This window comes from Phaethon aethereus (genome assembly GCF_964289735.1).
Source record: "Phaethon aethereus genome assembly, chromosome: 9".
Classification (NCBI taxonomy): domain Eukaryota; kingdom Metazoa; phylum Chordata; class Aves; order Phaethontiformes; family Phaethontidae; genus Phaethon; species Phaethon aethereus.
The window spans coordinates 447788-466460 of record NC_138585.1 but is presented as its reverse complement, the minus strand read 5'-3'; the positions used below and the strand labels follow the sequence as shown (position 1 = coordinate 466460).

Below are 18673 nucleotides of genomic sequence, written 5' to 3'. Positions count from 1 at the left end.
TTCACTTACTGTTTCCCTAATTCCTGCCCATGCCCCCCAGCCTTTCGTACTGACATGCTTAGCTCTGACGAAATCTCAGCGGAGAAAACATTTGTCTTCATTATGAAATTCCATCCCGAGTTGTCGCTTGAAGGCATTGCCCCTCGCTCTCCTGTTTGAAACAGCCCGTGAGCGCAGGGAGAGGGGTCAACGAAACACGCTTGCAAACTGCATCACATGCAACTGCCCTCCAGTCCTGCCCCTCACACAGCCAGTCTGATTTCCAGGGTACACCGAGACTATCTGACGACAGTACGTTTGTTTTGATCACACTAAAAGCCCACAGCTGCATTATCCCCTCCACTGTGCTGTGGGCAGAAGCCAGCAAGTCAGCGTTAGGTATAAAGGAGGAGATGGAGTTGAAGCACAAATACAACAAGAACCACCAACGCAAGGCGAGTCTGAGGACCGAAAGGGGACTCACATGAAGCGAAGGAGGGACTCTCCCCCTCTCCTGTTTTCTACCCCGCTTCAGATAACATCCTCTTCCTCCTCCCCTCTGCCTGGCACCAGGATAAGCATGCAACACAGCCGTAAGGAACGGGTGCCTGACAGTCCGTGCTGCACACAGCAACGTCCAGGCCACACACACGTCACCCAGGGAAACGAGAGTCTTGAGAGCGTTAAAGGTGAGAGGGGCTCCTGCGGCTGCAAAAAGGAGACTGTGGTTGACCGTCTGCTCCCAGCTGAAGGGAGAGGAGAACAAGCCTTATGTCTGTCACGGTTCTTCTCTTCCTCCTCTTCAGAGATTGCCATTACCACTGCTTCTGGAGCCGGGGAGGAGATGGGGTAGGGGGGCTGCACTTGGCGACTCGGGCTCATCTCTCGGGCAGCAGGACGAAGAAGATAGCCTTGAGGAAGTGGCCAAAGCTGCAAACAGCGGCCACGAGCCAGTGGGAGCGAAGGCTGGGGTCAGTATTCACCACGCATTTTGTGATGTCTGCCTAATGAGGAGGGAACAGAGATCATCAGAGATAGATGCCCAGAACCACATCAGCCACCGCTGCGGGCTCTCCCGGCCCCACAACCCGCAGCACCGCACCACCACTCTGCCACAGCGTCAGCAGCCGCAAATGCTTGCTCTGACGCTTCCACGCACTGCAAGTTATTAAATCAGGCTCAAGAGCTCTGCGAAATGCATTCTCTTCATTCTGCATCAACAAGGTGAAGTAACCCCCTTTTCAGCCACGCCCAGGGAAAGAAATGCCATAGGAACATTGTCAAGCATTTTCCATTTTGAATAGCTAAATAAAAGAAACTTTCTTCTCCTTTTCAGAAGAGCTAGGAAGCCTTAGCAATATCAGCATTCTCATCCTTTTCTGTAAAGCAAGATGCTTCCCAGAGGTTGTCCTGTTTAATATCAGCTCAAGTTGCTTGCACTTTTTCTCTTGCCTTAGTATTTTATTTGGAACTCATTCAAGCAAGCCAACCCCCAATTTAAATCTAAAGCAATGCAAGCTTTGTTTGTGGAAATATGTATGCTGGCAGAGATGCCTCCCAGACGCGTGGGCCAGATTTAAAGATCACTTGGGCAGCTGGTTTCAAGTATTAACAAGAATAGAAGCTGGCCCAGAATGAATAAAAAACAACAACAATCAAACAAATTCATGAAGACAGGATCTCTGCTGGCATTGGGAGGAGAAAGTGGAAAATATCTGCAGCGTAAAGTGAAAGGACAGAGGTAGATAGATAGAAAATTGCATCTTCTGGTGGGCAAACAACTTAAAGTTCTGCCAGCAGTATAATTGAGTTTGTGGTTAAACTTCAGCCCAGCACAAGGAGATACGGACTGTAATTCTGTAACAGAGGGTGCACTGTTAGCATGTCAACTTGACGTGGTTTTCAGAAATGGCTTTTGGGTGGCAAATGTGAAAAAGAATCCAATCACAACAAAGGCAAATATTCACCAACCCCAAAAGCTCTTTTCTTTTTTTAACAAGCTTGGCTCAGCAGTCTTCCAAATTTTCCTTCTGACACAAGTCTCCCATTGACCAAGCAGAGGGAACTCAGACTCTCAACCCTGAGATGTTCCTCCCGTAAAACGGGACACGAGAGCTGCTGAATACTCCAATAATCTTTTCCAGTATTTCCACCTGTGTTCAAGACACGGGTCAGCCTTGCCCGACTGACCTGGGTAATAATTAGAAGGAAACAAATGGGGGACTAAAGGGACAAATCCCCGTGTCCGGTTAGTGAGTACAGCTGCACTAACCGACTCCACCGTCATCTGCAGACCAAAGGTCTGTTGACAGCAGCCTCAATAGCCTCCCACGCAGTTCCAGCAGCTCCTCCCTCGCAAGGAAGTCTGAAAGGCTGGCGCACTGAATCACCCCGCTTCGCTGCTCTCCAGGGAGCGTTAGGAGACACTGAGCCCACGGATAACTGACAAGTAGAGATTGCAGGAGGAATGAATACAGGCATGCAAGGATGGGAAGAAACAGGATGACAGGAGGAAGCTGAATCAGCACACGGGATGCCCCTGAGGCTGAACACCAAGGTGCGGAAATGCTGCTGCCTATAGCTACAAAAGCACAGGCAAACATAACAAGCAGCCAAGAGAGCACATAACAGAAGATGCTGCAATGTAGTGCTGGTGGTTATAGGTACTTTACCTGTATTGTGGAGGAAAGTAAAATGGGTCTGCCTAGATGCTTTTAGCGATGCCTTAGCAAACTCACCCTATTTGCATTTTAAAAGAGTCTGAACTGATTCAGCCTGCCCAATTTTAGGAATCAGCACAGTGCCATATTTAAAACACAGTTGTGTCAAGCTGTCCTTTTGGTCAAGAGAAGTCTTGACATGCAGGTACCCATCTGAACACGTACGCAGATGTTAGGGTAGCCGATCAATAAAAAATCTAAGCTCTGAAGGGCTTTAGTGCCTCATGTGAACCAGTACAAGGACCAAACTTGCACACCGGGTTGATTATAGCTGCAGAGGGTTAACCTCCAGATGAGACAGCATGAACTCCTTAAAGCTGTGCTATGCCCTACCAAAGGTAATGACCTCACTGCGGCTAATCAAGAGGAGCTGCAGTCAGAAGCACTTACAAATTTGTATGGTGCTTGCTTAGATAAACAAAATGGCTCAGCTGTTTAACAACTGCCTTAGCAATTGTTATCCAAATAAAGCATACCTGATAAGGCAATGGAATTGAAAATTTCAAAGCTACTTAATAAAACAGGTCTTTGAGTCTTGCAAGGCACTGATAAACTGTTGCAATGGCAGTTTGATTGTTGCCTGTTAATTATTCAAACAAGTTCAAGTCGCATGCTCTTCTTTGTAGCAAATGTAAAAAAAAAAAAAAAAATAATCTTTCTATTCTACTGCAAAGTCACTATGAAGGCTGCAGACCCTCCCAAAGGAGAGACGTTGCCTCAAAGGGTTAAACATTTCTTGTTTCTCCTAAGAGGTTTGTTTTGGGTTGGGCTTCGGGGGGTAAGGGGCTTTCTCCACCCTGTGGAAGCAGTATGGAAACCTACTGCCGAGTGGAGACTTTCAAGTGCCTTTCCAAGGTCTCCACAGGGGCTTTTCTGAAACAACTTGGAGCACGGTGGTTCCTCTTGGCAGCCTCAACCTGAGCCGATGCGTAAGAGGCAGGGGCCATGTGCACAGGAGAAACAAGGACTTTGTGCCAAGACAAACTAACAACCAGCTTGGTCAGGCAGCAGATGAAAGGGTCCCCACTACAGAGCTGTTTCGTCTGGCCCATTTGTGAACAAGGCTGGGAAATTCCACGCTGCAGTGCCTCGACCAAGAAGAACAACATTCAGGGAAGCACAGCACAAGATGGCAAGAGGATTAGCAGCCGTTCCCCAGACTGAAGGAACCGCTCATTTCCAGAGGGAAAATATATCCTTGTTGCAGCCCAAAATTGCTGATACGGGTACTAGAGACAGGCTGTAAGCAGCACAGCCCAGTCATTTTGTTTGATTGGGGGCAGTGAGGTTGGCTTCCCTTTCTTAGGGCCAGATCCCCAGGGCAAGCAGCAGAGGTTCAGCAGCTCCCATGGAAATGCGCTGGCCATCCAAAGAGCGATGATCGGCAGAAGGAGCTAGCAGTGCACAGGCCTTATCTCCTCAGCTGCAAAGAACCACTTCTGGTCAGGGGATGAGTTTTGTGGCTTGTTTGCTATGCAACAAACTTTCCAAAAATATCCATTTGGAACTATCAAAACACCCTGTTTTGAACTCTGATAATGTAATACCAAAATTAAAACAAGATGTTAACTTATCAGAACATACATGTTTTACCAAAACAAAGAAAAAAATTAGTTGGAAACTAGGAGGAGACACATTCCTATGCAACGTTTCAATTTTAATGAAACTGGATTTTTTCCAGTGGAAAAAAATTGTTTCAGAGAATAACAATTCAACCAGCTCTACAGGTAGTCAGTTAAAGTAAGCCTCAAATGATACTGAGGCATGGATTTCACAGGCAGGAACAGTGCTACTTAATCAGCCGCTTTCCCAGGGTATACTCTTCACCTGCCTCGGCACAATTATTTGTGCGGATGCAAAGTGAAACAGATCAGCGCATCGAAATCAAAGGTTACTTTTCAGACCAACCAAACAGTTCCCTGACCCAGCTGGCCTCAAGGTCATACAGTTTTAGAGAGGGCAGGGATGATTTAAGGTGGCAGCGGCACTTAGTAAGTGCAAGGGATCCAAAATCGGAACAACGCTACTTTTCCAGTTGCCCTTCGTAGAAGGGTGCCTTCACTCCTGGAGAAGCCGGGTGACAGAATCAGCTACAGGCACACTTGGGAAGCCTCAGCACAGAGAAGCAACGCTCAGTTTGGATAAAGACATCCCCCTCTCTCTGGGTCTGTGCAGGCTGGGGAGCCTGATCATTTCCTGACAGCTCAGGAGTAAATATCACCTCTTGGAAAGGAGGGACTTTGCCACTGTAGCTCAGTCTGGAGAGCGCATGCCTTGGGAACAAGATGTCCCAGGGCCTCAATGGTGTCATATAGCAATATTTAGCTCCAGGCAGCACCTGCCAGGCAGTACACCAAAGTGCTTTTGGCTGTATCGCTCCAAGGAGCATCTATATCCCGCCAGACAGGCACAGAGACGCTGGTACATACGTACATCACCCAGCTGCCAACTGCTAACGTAGCCAACCAGTCATCTCCCTCTCCTGGGGAGGTCACTGGAAAAGTGTCTGGCTATTGCACAGCACCAAAGCTCTTACTCTGAACCATCCTCCACAGGAGCACTGTATTTCCTGCTGGGTACAAAAAGAACCAAAAGAAGTCAGATGCTTAAAGCCATATGATATGGAGCCACACTCCAGCGCAGAGCAGCACTGTGCCCTACCCACAGCCCCAGAGCAGTCCAGGGGCAGAGCCACGGGCCCTCCCACTGTCGATAGGTGCTACGAGTGCCCTTCAAAGCATACGTGTGCTATAAGTTCAGCTACACCAGAAGTTATTCATGGAGCATCGTCAGGGTCAGGGAATGGCACAAACTACCAGGTTTTAATATCCCTTTAAAATTCCTTACGGTGGGAAGTCATGTTAATATACTAAGCTTTGACTTGGGGAACTGTGGGGCAGACGAAAGAGGAAGTAGGTTGGCAGGCCTCATTTATTCAGTTTTTAGAAAACAGCTGCCCAAGAGGACAACCCCTGTTTACAGTCTCCTGCTACGACTGGCGGGCAGCTCCAGTGATGTTCAGGTCAGGAACAGAAGAGGCACTGGTGGGCCAGGACTGAATTAGTCTGGCACAGCTACACAGGAAGCTGAGGACCACAATAGCTGACGTAGTCGAGGGCAGGACCACGAGGCAGTAACAGAGCTACACGGAGTCTAGCACAGGTGTAAGCAGGACAGTGGTGGCCACAGGCCTGTGGAAGAAAATCTCATTCAATGTTTTCCTGCATAAAGCTGCAGTGAGGGCACTCTCACTTTCATTAACTGGGATATTTTCTGGTCCGCATGTGCGGAAGCAAGCTTGATCACACAGCATCTCTTACCCAGCCTCCTCTCCTTTTCAGCCATGTCACCAAGGTCTTGCGGACAAACTCTCCCAGGCAGTCTACGATGGTGTGAACCATGGCTGGCTGCGCATGCCGCACACAGTCCACCGCCAGCCCAGCCGCCACAGCGTAGAGAGACACCACCTTGCCCCATGTTATGCCTATGGACAGAAGAAAGGTCACTCAGATTTACACACGCACACATAGCTCAGATTGAATAATTAAAGATCTCCTTCATTGCACATGCGCCCACGATGCATGCCTCCAGCTCTCAGTTCAGGTGCAGCCACAGTTCTGCATGCTCTCCACCATGGAGGAAAAGAAACACTAGGGGACCAGGATTGGGGAAAACTCTCCACCTGGAGAAGCAGAATTAAATGATCTGACCTGGGCATGGTTTGATCCCCTCTCAAGCACAGCTTTGGAGAAAGCAGCCCAAAGGCATCATCAGAATAGGGAAGATGTGAACCACTATGGTTTATGTTGCCATTAACTCTCAGCCATGCACATGCTGCACAGGAGGCAATTGAATTCAAAGAGTTTGAGCAACATGGGGTTTTTGTCACCAGCACAACTACTAAACACTCTTTAGACAAAAGTGTTCCTGTTTTTTTCTAGATCAAAGGAGACTGTCCCAATGTGACATGCAAAGCACACACAAGAGAAGCATCTTCAGTCAGTTCTACCATGACACAAGAGCAAAAAAGGGAGGCAAAGCTACAGGGCCAAGAAGGTTGGCGTCCTCCTTGATGTAAGGACTGCACCTTGGTCTCCACCTGAAAACCTGGTAGCTTCAAGAATTTGGCAACTCTGCCTAAAATACTTAACATTGCGTGTCCTATCCCACTGAAGGCAGTGCAGGGATGGAGTGTCAGTCAGTTATCTAATCACCCAGAAAACAGCCTTCCTGCTAGGCTGACCTGCCAGCAGCGAATGCTCCATGGAAGTTGTCCCAGCAGCAGTCATCTTCCTGTTACTGCTAGCGATAAGCACTCGAGCCCAGTTCTGGGTACCAGCCAACCTCCCTGGGTCTCCCTCGCACTTTGCCAACACCACCAGGCATAAATCCTCCACTCTTAAACATTGCAGCCAGCAGTCCCTCATCAGGCTTTTATCAGGACCAGTGACCTGGAAATGGAACCCTTTTGCTTCCAAGTAGAAGAACTACCACAGCACAACGGCATGTGGATTTCCTCCGGATCTGCTAGGAAGTTTGATTCCCCTCCTTACCTTTATTGTCTGGAATACCAGTATTTGACAAGCATACTGTGAAGTATTTTACAGTGTTAGGTCTCTGTGCAAGGCCTCTCCCAAATGTAGCCAGAGGCCAAGTGAAGTTTCAGTACTTGAAAACACACAAAACTGTTCTTGCTGGGTTGCAACAACAAAGAACAGGCAAGAAGAATGAAAGATAGAGTAGCTCCGTCACTAGATCTAAGGACCAGAAAGGGTTAAACAGTCAAGAAACTGGATATGCTCAGCAGTCCATCAGCTAAGAAAGCAAGCCCTTAAATACAGTTTAAATGAAGTGAAGAATCTCCCTCTTTCCCTTCATTGCACTCCCAGAACCCCAGGCACCCCAACCCATCTCTTCGGGATGGAGCTCCAGATTCCTCACCCCTGTTCACACCCCAGCAGAGATCCCCACATTCCTTTACAGTATGTGCAGGTTTCACAGCATTTCCACGGTCCTTCCACTTAGTGCCTCAAAAGGGACACTCACACTAACACTTTTAGGAATTACTTTCTTTTCTTTTTTTTTTTTTCTTTTTAATAAAGAAGTACTAAACTTTAGAGAAACTGTTCAAATGTCAGCCACAGGAATGGCTTGTTAGACTCAAGAAAATCCACTCAGTGTTCCAAAAAAGCCATTTTTCGCTCATGATTGATGTAAGATCAAAATCTACAGATGATCCTTTGGTGAGGCTCTGTAGCAACAGTAACAGCAGTAGCTCAGAGTCTCCTGTGATACTTTGTCCTTCACCAGCATTATCTCCAAGATCAGAGGAAGTTATTACTGTAGCTAAATTGGCTGTTATTGGTATTCTGATTTTATTTTCTGAGTAGACCCTGCGGTGACCCTTCCCCAGAGCTGCCACTCAGGAATTTCACTGCCTGTGTGGTATTCACACTATTTATCTGTCTTTCTCACATTGCGTGTCACCATGACAGCCAGCAGAACAAGCCAGGAAGAGGCTATGAAACCACATGAGAAAATACTGAACAGTATTTTCTGCTGTCTTGTGCAGGTCAGTACCTGTCCACCCAGTGAAAGAGGCTTTAAGCGGTTACCTCTTGCTGACCACAATCTCCTGGACCAGAGCCTCAGCTGGCTTATACTCAGCTCTAGTGTAAGTCAGTTTTTACAGTTCTCCATCCCTTCAGAAATGTGGCTCCTTACATCTTGTGTTACATGAACGAAAGTTTCCCAAAATTCCAAGGAAGTCTTCACTGGCTTATTCCAAAGCTTCTACTGACAGAGCTCTTTCTTAAGTATCTGAAGCAAGTCCGTTAGCTTTGAGATATTTACATGGCAGTAACTAAGACTGACAGGGGGCTGAGGCCACCCTGTTAGAGAAAAACAGCTGCAGTTTTGATTAACTCTGTTTTAAACCCAAGTTTCTCTTTCCAACAGAAGAAACAGACAGGCTGAGAGAATTAGGGTTCTTCAGCCTGGAACAAGAAGGCTCCAGAGAGACCTTACTGCAGCCATCCAGTACCTAAAGGGGGCCTATAAGAAAGTTGGAGAGGGCAATTCTTTACAAGGCCAAGCAGCGATAGGACAAGGGGTAATGGCTTTAAACTGAAAGAGGGTAAATTTAGATTAGATATAAGGAAGAAATTCTTCACTATGAGGGTGGTGAGGCACTGGAGATGGGGCTTTGAGCAACCTGGTCTAGTGGAAGGTGTCCCTGCCCATGGCAGGGGCAGTTCCCTGCCCATGGAACTAGATGATCATTAAGGTCCCTTCCAACCCAAATCATACTACGATTCTATGAAAAGTATATCCACAACCTATGAAAGATAAAGGCTCAGTCAACCCATGATTTCACTAATACACAGGAAAGCAGTTTGCTCTACAGTCATGTCAGTCCAGGTGTCTCCTCCCAGGGAGGACGGAGAGAAAGCCCTTCAGCTCTGGCTTCTCTGCCAAGGTTGCTAGGTAGTGAAGTTGCTGAAGCACTTGCACGAGGTGAACGCTTCGCCAGCGCTCAGACAGAGCCCCTCACCCTTTCACACGGACAGCAGAAAGAGGACAAGGTGTTGGCTGATGCTTATCGTGGTGATAGATGTGAAGGGCTCAGTGGTCACTTCCCATTATCCTCCTCTTCACAGAGCATGGCCATAAGGGTCGAACCAATCTTTCGGTCTGCTTTTCCTGTTACCTGCAGAGCTGGGCCACAGGAGTGGCAGAGGAGGAAATCCCCTCCTGATTTCTCTGCATGGAAACTCTTATTGCCACTGCTGGAGGCAGAAGATGGAGACAGCTGGCTGGGCTTCTCACCTGACACAGCAGGGAACAGCTTATGCTCTTTTTTGCACAAGATGTTGTGGGGGAGCCCTGAAGCAAGGGAAGGGCAGAGACACCTCTAACATCTGCTCTAGACCAAAGTCGGGCGATGCCTGTGGCTGGTTCCTCTGCCCCAGGAGAGCTCCAGCAGCCACCCAGCCCCAGACAGGGCAGGGGAACCAGCCACAGCAGCCCCCGTCTGCACTTTTCCAGGACACCAGCTCCATTAAATTTCTTCTCTCGAAGATTCCCTGGGCGGGGGTAGAGGAACACAATCTACTGAGAGGGTAATGCCTCTGTCCCCTGTGATGTCCAGGCCACAGTCAGAGTGACACTAGCTTGGTGCATCCCCTGGCATCAGCTGGAATTATACATGCCCAGTGCACAAGACACCTTGTCTTGCTGCAAATTCCTCAAAAGGCCTGGCTGCCATCCACACTGGGTGAAACGGGCACTCAGCACCAAGTGAGACAATCTATTCACAGCTTCCCACTGTGCAGACTAACATGCACAGGAGCTAACGGCAAGAAGGAATGAAAAACTGGTCCAGAAAGGAGTGATCAAAACAAAGCCAGCTCTGAAACTTCTGCTCACAGAGATGGAACAAAAGGACATGGAAAAAGTGAAAAGCCACTTAGAAGGCATTTTAAAAAAGAAGAAATACAAGTTGCAGACTCAAAGCCAGTCCTGGAGCTGAAGGTATGTAAACACTGGCGAGCCCAGGGGAAAAAGAATTAGCAGAAGAGGACAGCTCTTGAAAATGTTCCTGCTCCATATCAGCTTGCCTGCCCCAGGGCAGAGCTCAAGAAGCCGTGAGACAGGACTGTGCAGAGTCTCACAGCACCACACTATCCAAAGTTACTCAAATAAACTTCCCTCTGCTCCACTCAGCAAAGCCTAACTTGCAAATCAGACCTAAGAGAAACATGATCAAGTGCTACATTTCAACAGCAGAGAGGATAGAGCCAGACACCATACGCTTTCTCTGGTGGAGAGAAAGAAGCCAAGAAGGACGTGCACAAGGCAGGAAGCTCAACCAGAAGGCCTAAGCGATGAGGGAGCCGTGGGATGCATTTCTAACAGCATTTGCTCCTGCTGGGGAAAGTATTTTCTCCTGAGAACCCATTAACCACGCACCCCTGTTGCACAGGGTTCACTTCAGCCCAAGAACTCTTGATTAAAAACTGACGAGCATCTAAAGCAATACAAAACCAGGATGAAAGCTTTGAGAGCACCCTCACGCCTCGCAGCTCTTACCAACTGGAGGAAACTGTTTCCTTTAGGAAAGGAAAATGCATCTCCCTTTTCTTCTTATGTTTTTCCATCAAGTGACCCTTCCTTCTGGGATTTATTTAAACAGCTAATGTAAATGCCAGCTCAGGCAGGCCTCAATCCAAAGCCTGTTGAAGCCAGTGGAAAGTCTGCTGCTGGCTGCAGAGCAGCTTTGGACCACACACCAGAACCAGTGGTATTGTCACAGAGGTGATGCTGCTGCAGATCCTTCAACGTCCAAAGCGGGTCAGGGCTCTCCACACAGGCGGGCTCTCCTCTCCCTGAATAATTAACAGGTTGTATGGAAACAGGGAAGCAAAACACAGCATGAGCCTGACCGTGCTCTGTGACCTGTTCATCTTCTGCCTATGTTCTCAGATGTTAATCTTTGCTGTAATTGGGATTCAAGACGTCCTTGCTACACCAGAGAAAAGGCAAACCCGAGATAACTGGAATAGACAATGCTCTAAAGTTGAATATGGCACAATGTATCCCTGCAGTGGGACCAACAAGGATGCCAGATGTCCTCAGTCTTGTCTTCTTGAGAGGTCCATTTAGGGCTTGTGCTTAGTCAAGACTTGCAGACGGTGTGGACAGGAAGTGAGCACAGCCAGAGCTACAGAGTGAAGACTCAAAACCAGGCCAGAGTGTGGAAGGAAGGCCACATAAAAGCTTAAGGAGAGAACCTCTCCAGCAAGATAGGGTCAAAATCCCTGACTTCCTTGCTGGAAAGGCTTTGCGAGTGACTAATGGGGCTCCCCAGACTGTCTAGGCACGGCAGTGTCAGAGTAAGCTGTTTTCTTAATAAAATGGACAATGAAAAACAGGCTTTAGCCATTGGTAATTGGCACAAAAACTCAGACTACACTTAAGTCTCTGGCTTCCTCTGCTCACTAAGAGCCTCTTTCCTCTGAACTACGAAAAAAATTAGGAATGAATGTCTGGCTGCCACAGCCAACTCTGATTTGCTGGATTTAGCATTAAATGCTGAGTCTTGAGACTGCAGTTGTGATCCCGGAATGCTAAAAATCAGCAAACTCCTCCCACTCTGCCACTCGGCAGCCTTCTAGCAAGAGAAATTACAACAACGAATTGATAAAAGCAATTGAATACACAACCCCAGCTTCATGCTCACAGGTTATCCTGTTAGTTGCTCTGAGGCAGAGATGAGAAAGAAGAAAAAAATGGAACACAGAGAGCTCCAGGAAGGTTTGAATCCATCTCCTGTGCAGGCAGGCAATTGCCAGCCATTTATGCAGCATGGTGTCCCCAGACAAGGGGCAGCGCTAGCAACAGACCTTGAGCCTGGGCTTCTACCATATTCCCAAAGTCTCTAGCGTCCAGATCCCACTCTTACTAATCTGAAAGTTTAGAACCAAGAGTTACAATTTCTAGCTTTACTTTCAGCAAAAACATTTTAAACCATCCACACGTTTCACTTGACTCCTGAGCTGAAAACTTGAAGAACACCAAAAATTGCAGCTCTCGATGAATCTGTCAATATACATTGGTGAGAGCAGGACTCCCAGAAGCTAGCAGGGCTTTCTCCCCTGCATCATGTTTATGCAGCATAGCAGCACGCACAGGCTGCTCCACCTGCAGCCATCCACCTTTCTGGCTTAATTCCCTGTGTCACTTCAGCTTTGGAGGTAGGCCAGTTCTGATGTAGTCAGCTACAGTCATCTAAGAAGATAACCTACTTACCTGCAATTCAAATACCTGAGCCTGCAAACTTGACCTTCGTTTTTCTGTAAGCCTTAATGAAAGTAAAGCTCAGCACTAAGTGACAAGACAGGGCACCGGCACTTTGAACACAGCCACACTCAGTCATTCCTGCCATACTTGCCCAGCTCTTGCTTTCTGAGCCCGTACAGCCTCCCAAGCCAGCCCAGTGCAAAGGCAATCTGCATTCCAGGGATGCTCTGTAAGGATGCCGAGGGCTACAGAAACCAATGCCATCCATTTCTTTTGGCACAGCTTCAGTTTCCCTGATCTGGGGAGTAAATCTGCCCTACTAGGCCTGCTGGGAGCTGTGCTTTTGCAGTCCATCTCAGAGATCTATTTTGTAATCTGTTGTGATTCTGGAGAGGATCTGTGGCCTTCACCACAACACACTTCAGATCTGAGGTCCAGGATGTCAGCACAGGGCTTCTCTAGGGTGTCAGTCGTTCCCATGCAGTTCATATGCATAAAGATGCGTAGCTGATTGTGAAGATAAAAAGATTTTGAGTGAGGAAGCCTATTTGAAGGTGCAAACCTGGGCTTCTATCCTGTACCAACTACTCCCAAAGTAACAAGAATCACTGGCTCCAGTGACACCTCCCACATCAATGTCACTGGACCTAGTGTTCGCACACTATTATGCTGTCAGCAAGTAGCTGTTTTTTTCTGTCTTATTTTTTTGTTTGTTTGTGAGGCTTTTTTGTTTTGAGTCTCTAACATCTACTGTCCCTTTCATGGGCAACACAATGAGACACTGCAGAAAACCTACAGCCATGTCAGGACTTGCCTGGCATAAATCTCCATGTAAAACATTTCTCTTCCCTTGATTCCCCCAGACTGCATTCCCAATCGCAGGCAGGGACTGTTTTCAGAGAGGCTGAGGTTCCCTTGCAGGAACACAGCGCAGAGTGTACTTTTGCTTTTGACAATCACCTCTGGGACCAGTCAAACAGAAGCAGAAGAACATTCACATCTAAGCAGTGAGAAAGCTCAAAGCACCTGCTTGTCTGGAACAGCTAGCCTCGAGGGCCGAGGCTCCTGTCTCCAAGTATGAGAAAGGAGACGCAGGAGGCTCCATTGCAGTTCTGGCTATTGCTGGGGAAAAGGAAGCCAGAAAGAGAGGAACTCCCTTGTGATGAGTTGATTCTGGCTCCTAGCATCAGCAGCGTGAGCTGGAACAAGGGAGACTCCCATGTAATGGATCTTCTCCAGTTGCCAATGATGACCAAAGAAGCTTGGAATGAGCGACCTCCCTGTGCAATGAGGTAACACCACCTCCTAACAAGGAAGGGCAGGAGATGCCTTCTAGAATGAGTGAGAACCTGCCAGGAAGGTATAATAAAACAGGGCATTTCCCTGCCAGAACAACAGACCATAGAGGAACTCTCATTAAATCATTAAAGCAGGGCACACTGCCAAATTCCCCACAGCCCTTTCAGAAACCATGCCCCACCTTGCAGGCCATCCCAGAAACATGCCTTCTCTGTGAGAGGTGGCTCCATCCTGTTTCTTTCTGCCCAGCCCTGTCTGCGTATCTGTCAGGGCACAGTACCTGCAGTGAAAATCTGTGCAGCTACTGCCAAGAAGGCGTCCGTCACCACCGTCTCCGAGTGCAGCGAGATGTTCAATTGGCGGGCGATATTCCGGTAGACATTGGGGCGAATATATTCCAGTTCATCCCCTGGAAACAAACAGTCAGGAGTCAGCATGCAGAACACCAAGTCCTTCTCTCACCGTGTAGAAATTACACGGTGGGGCTGCCCCACATGTTCCTCCAAGCCGAAGAGACTTAACCCCAGCTCCACCTTATTTTAAACAGGCAGCAGAGTGCTTAGGGTTATTTAGATGCAACCCCCTGCCACCTGCACCCTGCTTTCCTAATATCCCCTGGGACTTCTAAAGGGAATGGGGACAGTGGCCCTGTACCAGTGCTGTGGCTGCAGTAATCCCTGATGTAAATGATCTTCTCAGGCTGGATGCCTGCCTTTCGTCCAACACAGGAGACAGGCCTCAGATAAGCAAAGCCATCTCATTTTTCTTCGGAAGTGAAAAGGAGGCATGTACATCTACATAAGCTTTTGAGAGATACACCCTTTCTCAACACCCCATCAGACTTGCACAAAAAAGGCCTCAAGATGAGAGCGACTCAAGAATGCTGGAGACTGATGAAAGCCAAGGATCCACCCAGAGCTGCACAACATTAATTGAGCAAAGAGACTATAAGCTCAGCTATTCATGCTCACACAGGCACTGAGTGACTATCTGGAGTTCTTTCTCTCCTGCAAATGGTTAAAGAGATGTTCATTTGCCTGACTGACCACTCAGCGACAAGGTTCCCGACACACACAGAGACATGCGCTTTAACCTCCCGGTTGTTTTCTCCTCAGCTGGGAAGTGGTTGGAGGTGTTAGGCTAGCTTGAAGACCAAGATGGAAATACCAAGGACAAGCAGAAAACGTCCTCCCACTGGTTTGTGCTATGGAGCTTGGGCAACAGCAGCAAAGATTTTCCTCTGTAGCAAAACAAACCATTTTTGAGCAGCAGAATTAAACCCATTGGAAACTGGGCTTTGTTATTTCTCTATTGGGGTTCACAGATACTTAATGAGGGTTGCACAGCTGCTGTAGGAGCATTACACAATGCAAACACTGCATGGGGCCAAGGCCCTTTGTACACAGAGAGTCTTATTTGGTTTAGATTTAGAAGGACACTCTGTGTCCTTCTTCTGCACAAGGGTGCTCTGGAACACCCCGGGGAAGAGGAGAGCTGTCACAACAGCTTTACATCCCACTGCAAGACCCAGATGACTTGCCCTAGTCAGAGGGCAACTGATCCTCACAAAAATTTCATTTAGATGGGGACTGAAGAGGAAGATGACACCCTAGTCAGGAGCTTGTTATACAGTCATTAGCTACTGGACCTTAATAACTGGTGACTGGCGCTCAGCACAGTATGGGAAAAGCCCAGCTCTACAGAATTCCACAGAGGAGCTCTCTGGGCCCTTTGTGTGTGTGGGATTGTCCCACACAATCTAATGTCAAGAGGAAACCCTGCCAACACATGGTCAGCCCTGATAAGAGGAAACATTACTTGCAATACTCAACAGCTGTTTTCTCCTCACAGGGAGCACAAGGCTTCCCTGTAAATGCGAGGAAACAGGGATACGGGGATAGCCCTGCCCAGCATGGGAGGCTGGGATCAGCTCTTGGTAGCCTGCCACTGTTGCAGCTTTTAACCAGCAGTGCCTGGAGGCCCCAGATGAGATCAGGTTTTGGTCGGAGGCACACATGCTGCTAAAGCGGTCCCTGCCCTGCAGCGACGCACAGGGCAAACAAAAGCGGGCAGGGGAAGGAAAGCACAGGAAAGCAGTCCCGGGCTCACGGAGACTCCCTGCCCGGCAGCCCCAGGACCCCTCCAGCAGCACGTTACGGTGGTGGCAGTCTTTGGTGCCCATGTTCAGATGCCTGACGGCGCACTTTGCAACATTCAGAGCAATTTCCGTGCTCCTCCTTCTTCCAGTAACCATGGAGGGACAAGTAGGGCAGCAGGGACAGTTCCCACATGCAGAAGCTCAGTGCAGAGGTGAAAGGGCTCTTGCCCGGGACACCACAGAAGAGACAAGTTCAGATAAACCAGACCTCTGCCATATGGCAGATTGGTCTGGGCTGCCTCATTGGGCCATACCATTAGGTTTTGCCATCTCTGACTCGTTAATTGCACTAATTAGCTGCTAAGCCTCACTGAGCTGATGGGATCTTGCTCCCCAAGACTGCAACCACATCGCCTGTGCCCAGCACCTCTGCTGGCCCACCAGCCAGTTCATCAGACTCTACATGCAAGAGGGCTAGGAAATACTCCAACTCCTCATCTCCACAGGCTTCTCAGCACTATCATGGAGAAAAAACTGGTCTGGCTTGTTGCACTGCTTAGTAAGCAGCTAAGGACTACCATTCCTGGCAGGTGGCTGGATACCACTCTTGTCCTGGTTATAGCAGCAACGGCGAAAGAGGCAGAGTTTCTGAACAAACAAGATGGAAACAACACTTCACCCTAATAAGGAGCACTGCTCACCCTTCTTGTTGCATGGGTGCTACATTGTGCTCTCCAAACAGATTTGCTCAGAGAAGATGCGAAGTTCCTGGGACTATCAGCCAAATCTTCCCATCTGGACATGAATAAGTAACAGGAGAGTCATCCAGGAGACGCCTTCAGATCCAGTCTGCCACCTGCTTGCCCTTTAACATGCTCCTGGCCACCCACAGCAGATCTGGTTGAAAGCAAACAAATCTCAACCCCCAACCCAGGCAGAGAAGAAATGGAGGAAAAGGAGGCAGTGAGATTGACAGAAGAACAAAAAAAATCCCAAAGAGCAAAAAAACACTGGATACAAAAATACAAGGAAAGTCAGTGTAGGAGAGAAAAAGTGAAAAACAATGAACGAGAAAAAAGGTAAATTAAAAGAAGTAGAGCTATGCCTTACAAAGACATTTGGAATAGTATCAAACAGAAGTAGAAAGAAAGGAGAGAGAGTGGGCAGACCAGCCTGAGTTTGTTAGGCTCAGCTGAAAGTTACATTACCAGACTTATTTGAACTTTGGTGTAATTAAAGCAAATGCAAATGCTGGCAGTAGTTTTCAAGCCCAATGTGAACTAATATACCAGCCTGCAGGCAAAAAGAGATGTTGGAAGCAACTTCCAAGATCGAGGGTGTCAGGATCCCAAAAGACAAATGACTAGACTTGAGCACGCAGGAGGCTAAAACCTAGAGCAAAAGGTCAGGCGACTGTCAGCATTTAGAGGGTGCTCCTGGTACAAGCACAATTCCGGAGCATGTCTTCAGGTAGCAGCATACAGGCATAACCTTCAAATCGCTCTCCCTGCAGCCCCAGCAGTCACCGGGCCATGAAGGGGGCTGGCTAGTTAGGGCACTGAATGGCAGTGTATGCCAGGCAACATCAGCCAAGTCCTTGCTCCAACAAAAAGCCAGAAAACTCACGTCTTGCTGAATGACTAAGGTCGGCAAAGGAAAATTAAACACACTGCCAACACACTGTCATTGAAAAGTGGCTTTTATAAAATCTCCACCACACACAGTCTAAGCAACTACCCCCAAATTAAATGTCCTTGCAGCCGGGCGAGCAACTGATGAAGCCCATCTAGAGGTAGCAGTACTCTACTAGATGCCAGCTTGGGTTGCGTCACAGCAGCCAGGTCACCTGCACCTGGAGAAAACACTGCAAGACCTGTTAAAATGCCAAGCTGAGAAAGACTACTGAAACTACCATGAAAACAGCAACACAGCTGGAGTCTTATGCAGATAAAACTAGTTTGCTGTTGGGCTTTCTTGGACTGCATCATGCTTTTAAGTTGTTGCAAGCCCTCAGAAAAATGTAGTTCTGCAGAAACACTGTCCTGAGCAATGCTCCAAAGAACTGAGGAAATGCAAGTAAAGGAGCCGTTTAGGGAAGATCACCAAGAACAAATCTAAATGCCCAAAGCAGAGAAGAAAAACCTCTATATCACCCCTTGAAAAGCCTCTTGGCACTCATCAGTTCCAGAAACCTTATTCTGGTCTCAATTGCTCCACATAGTTTCAGTTCCCACCCAGACCCGCAGGGACCTACCTAGTCGCAGCAGTATGGTGGACACCTCGGCCAGCTTACCGCCAGGCACTGGTGCATTGTACTCAGGTTTGCTCCAGCTGACACCTGCTCGAATTAGCCTCGAATTTATGTAGTCTCTGCAGAGAGCCTTGGCTTGGGACACAAGCTCCTTGTCAGTGGGAGACCTGTCAAAAACCTCCATCACCTCTGCAGCAAAGACTGAGGAACGGCGTAGCACTTCCATCCTTGGCTGCTGAACCCAGACCTCAGCACACACTTGCTGGAACGCTGAGCCAATGCCTTAGATGAGAATCTGCAGGAGCTGTGTAGTAATCCCCCAGTCTCAGTTTGTCACAGTTGCCAGCAGCTATTCTCAAAAGGCAAGTTTTTCATTTTACCTGGTGAATAAAAGCATCTGTAAGTCGTCTACCATTGCAAAGACGTAAATCAGAAGCCCAAGTATTATACCTTACAGTTACACCAATTAAGGTTACAATTACTACGTCCGTAGTATCATATTTGCAAAACATCTATCTTCATGCA

The 18673-nt window shown here is 48.0% G+C and overlaps 1 protein-coding gene across 1 annotated transcript; it reads right to left on the bottom strand.

Moving 5' to 3' along the window:
* Positions 1–857: 857 nt before the first annotated feature.
* Positions 858–18374, bottom strand: BOK (BCL2 family apoptosis regulator BOK; the record flags this gene model as incomplete). Its single annotated transcript, XM_082003860.1, has 4 exons — positions 858–983; positions 6020–6183; positions 14080–14208; positions 18152–18374. 4 exons carry the CDS (start codon positions 18372–18374, stop codon positions 858–860), a joined length of 642 nt encoding a protein of 213 aa, XP_081859986.1.
* Positions 18375–18673: the final 299 nt, after the last annotated feature.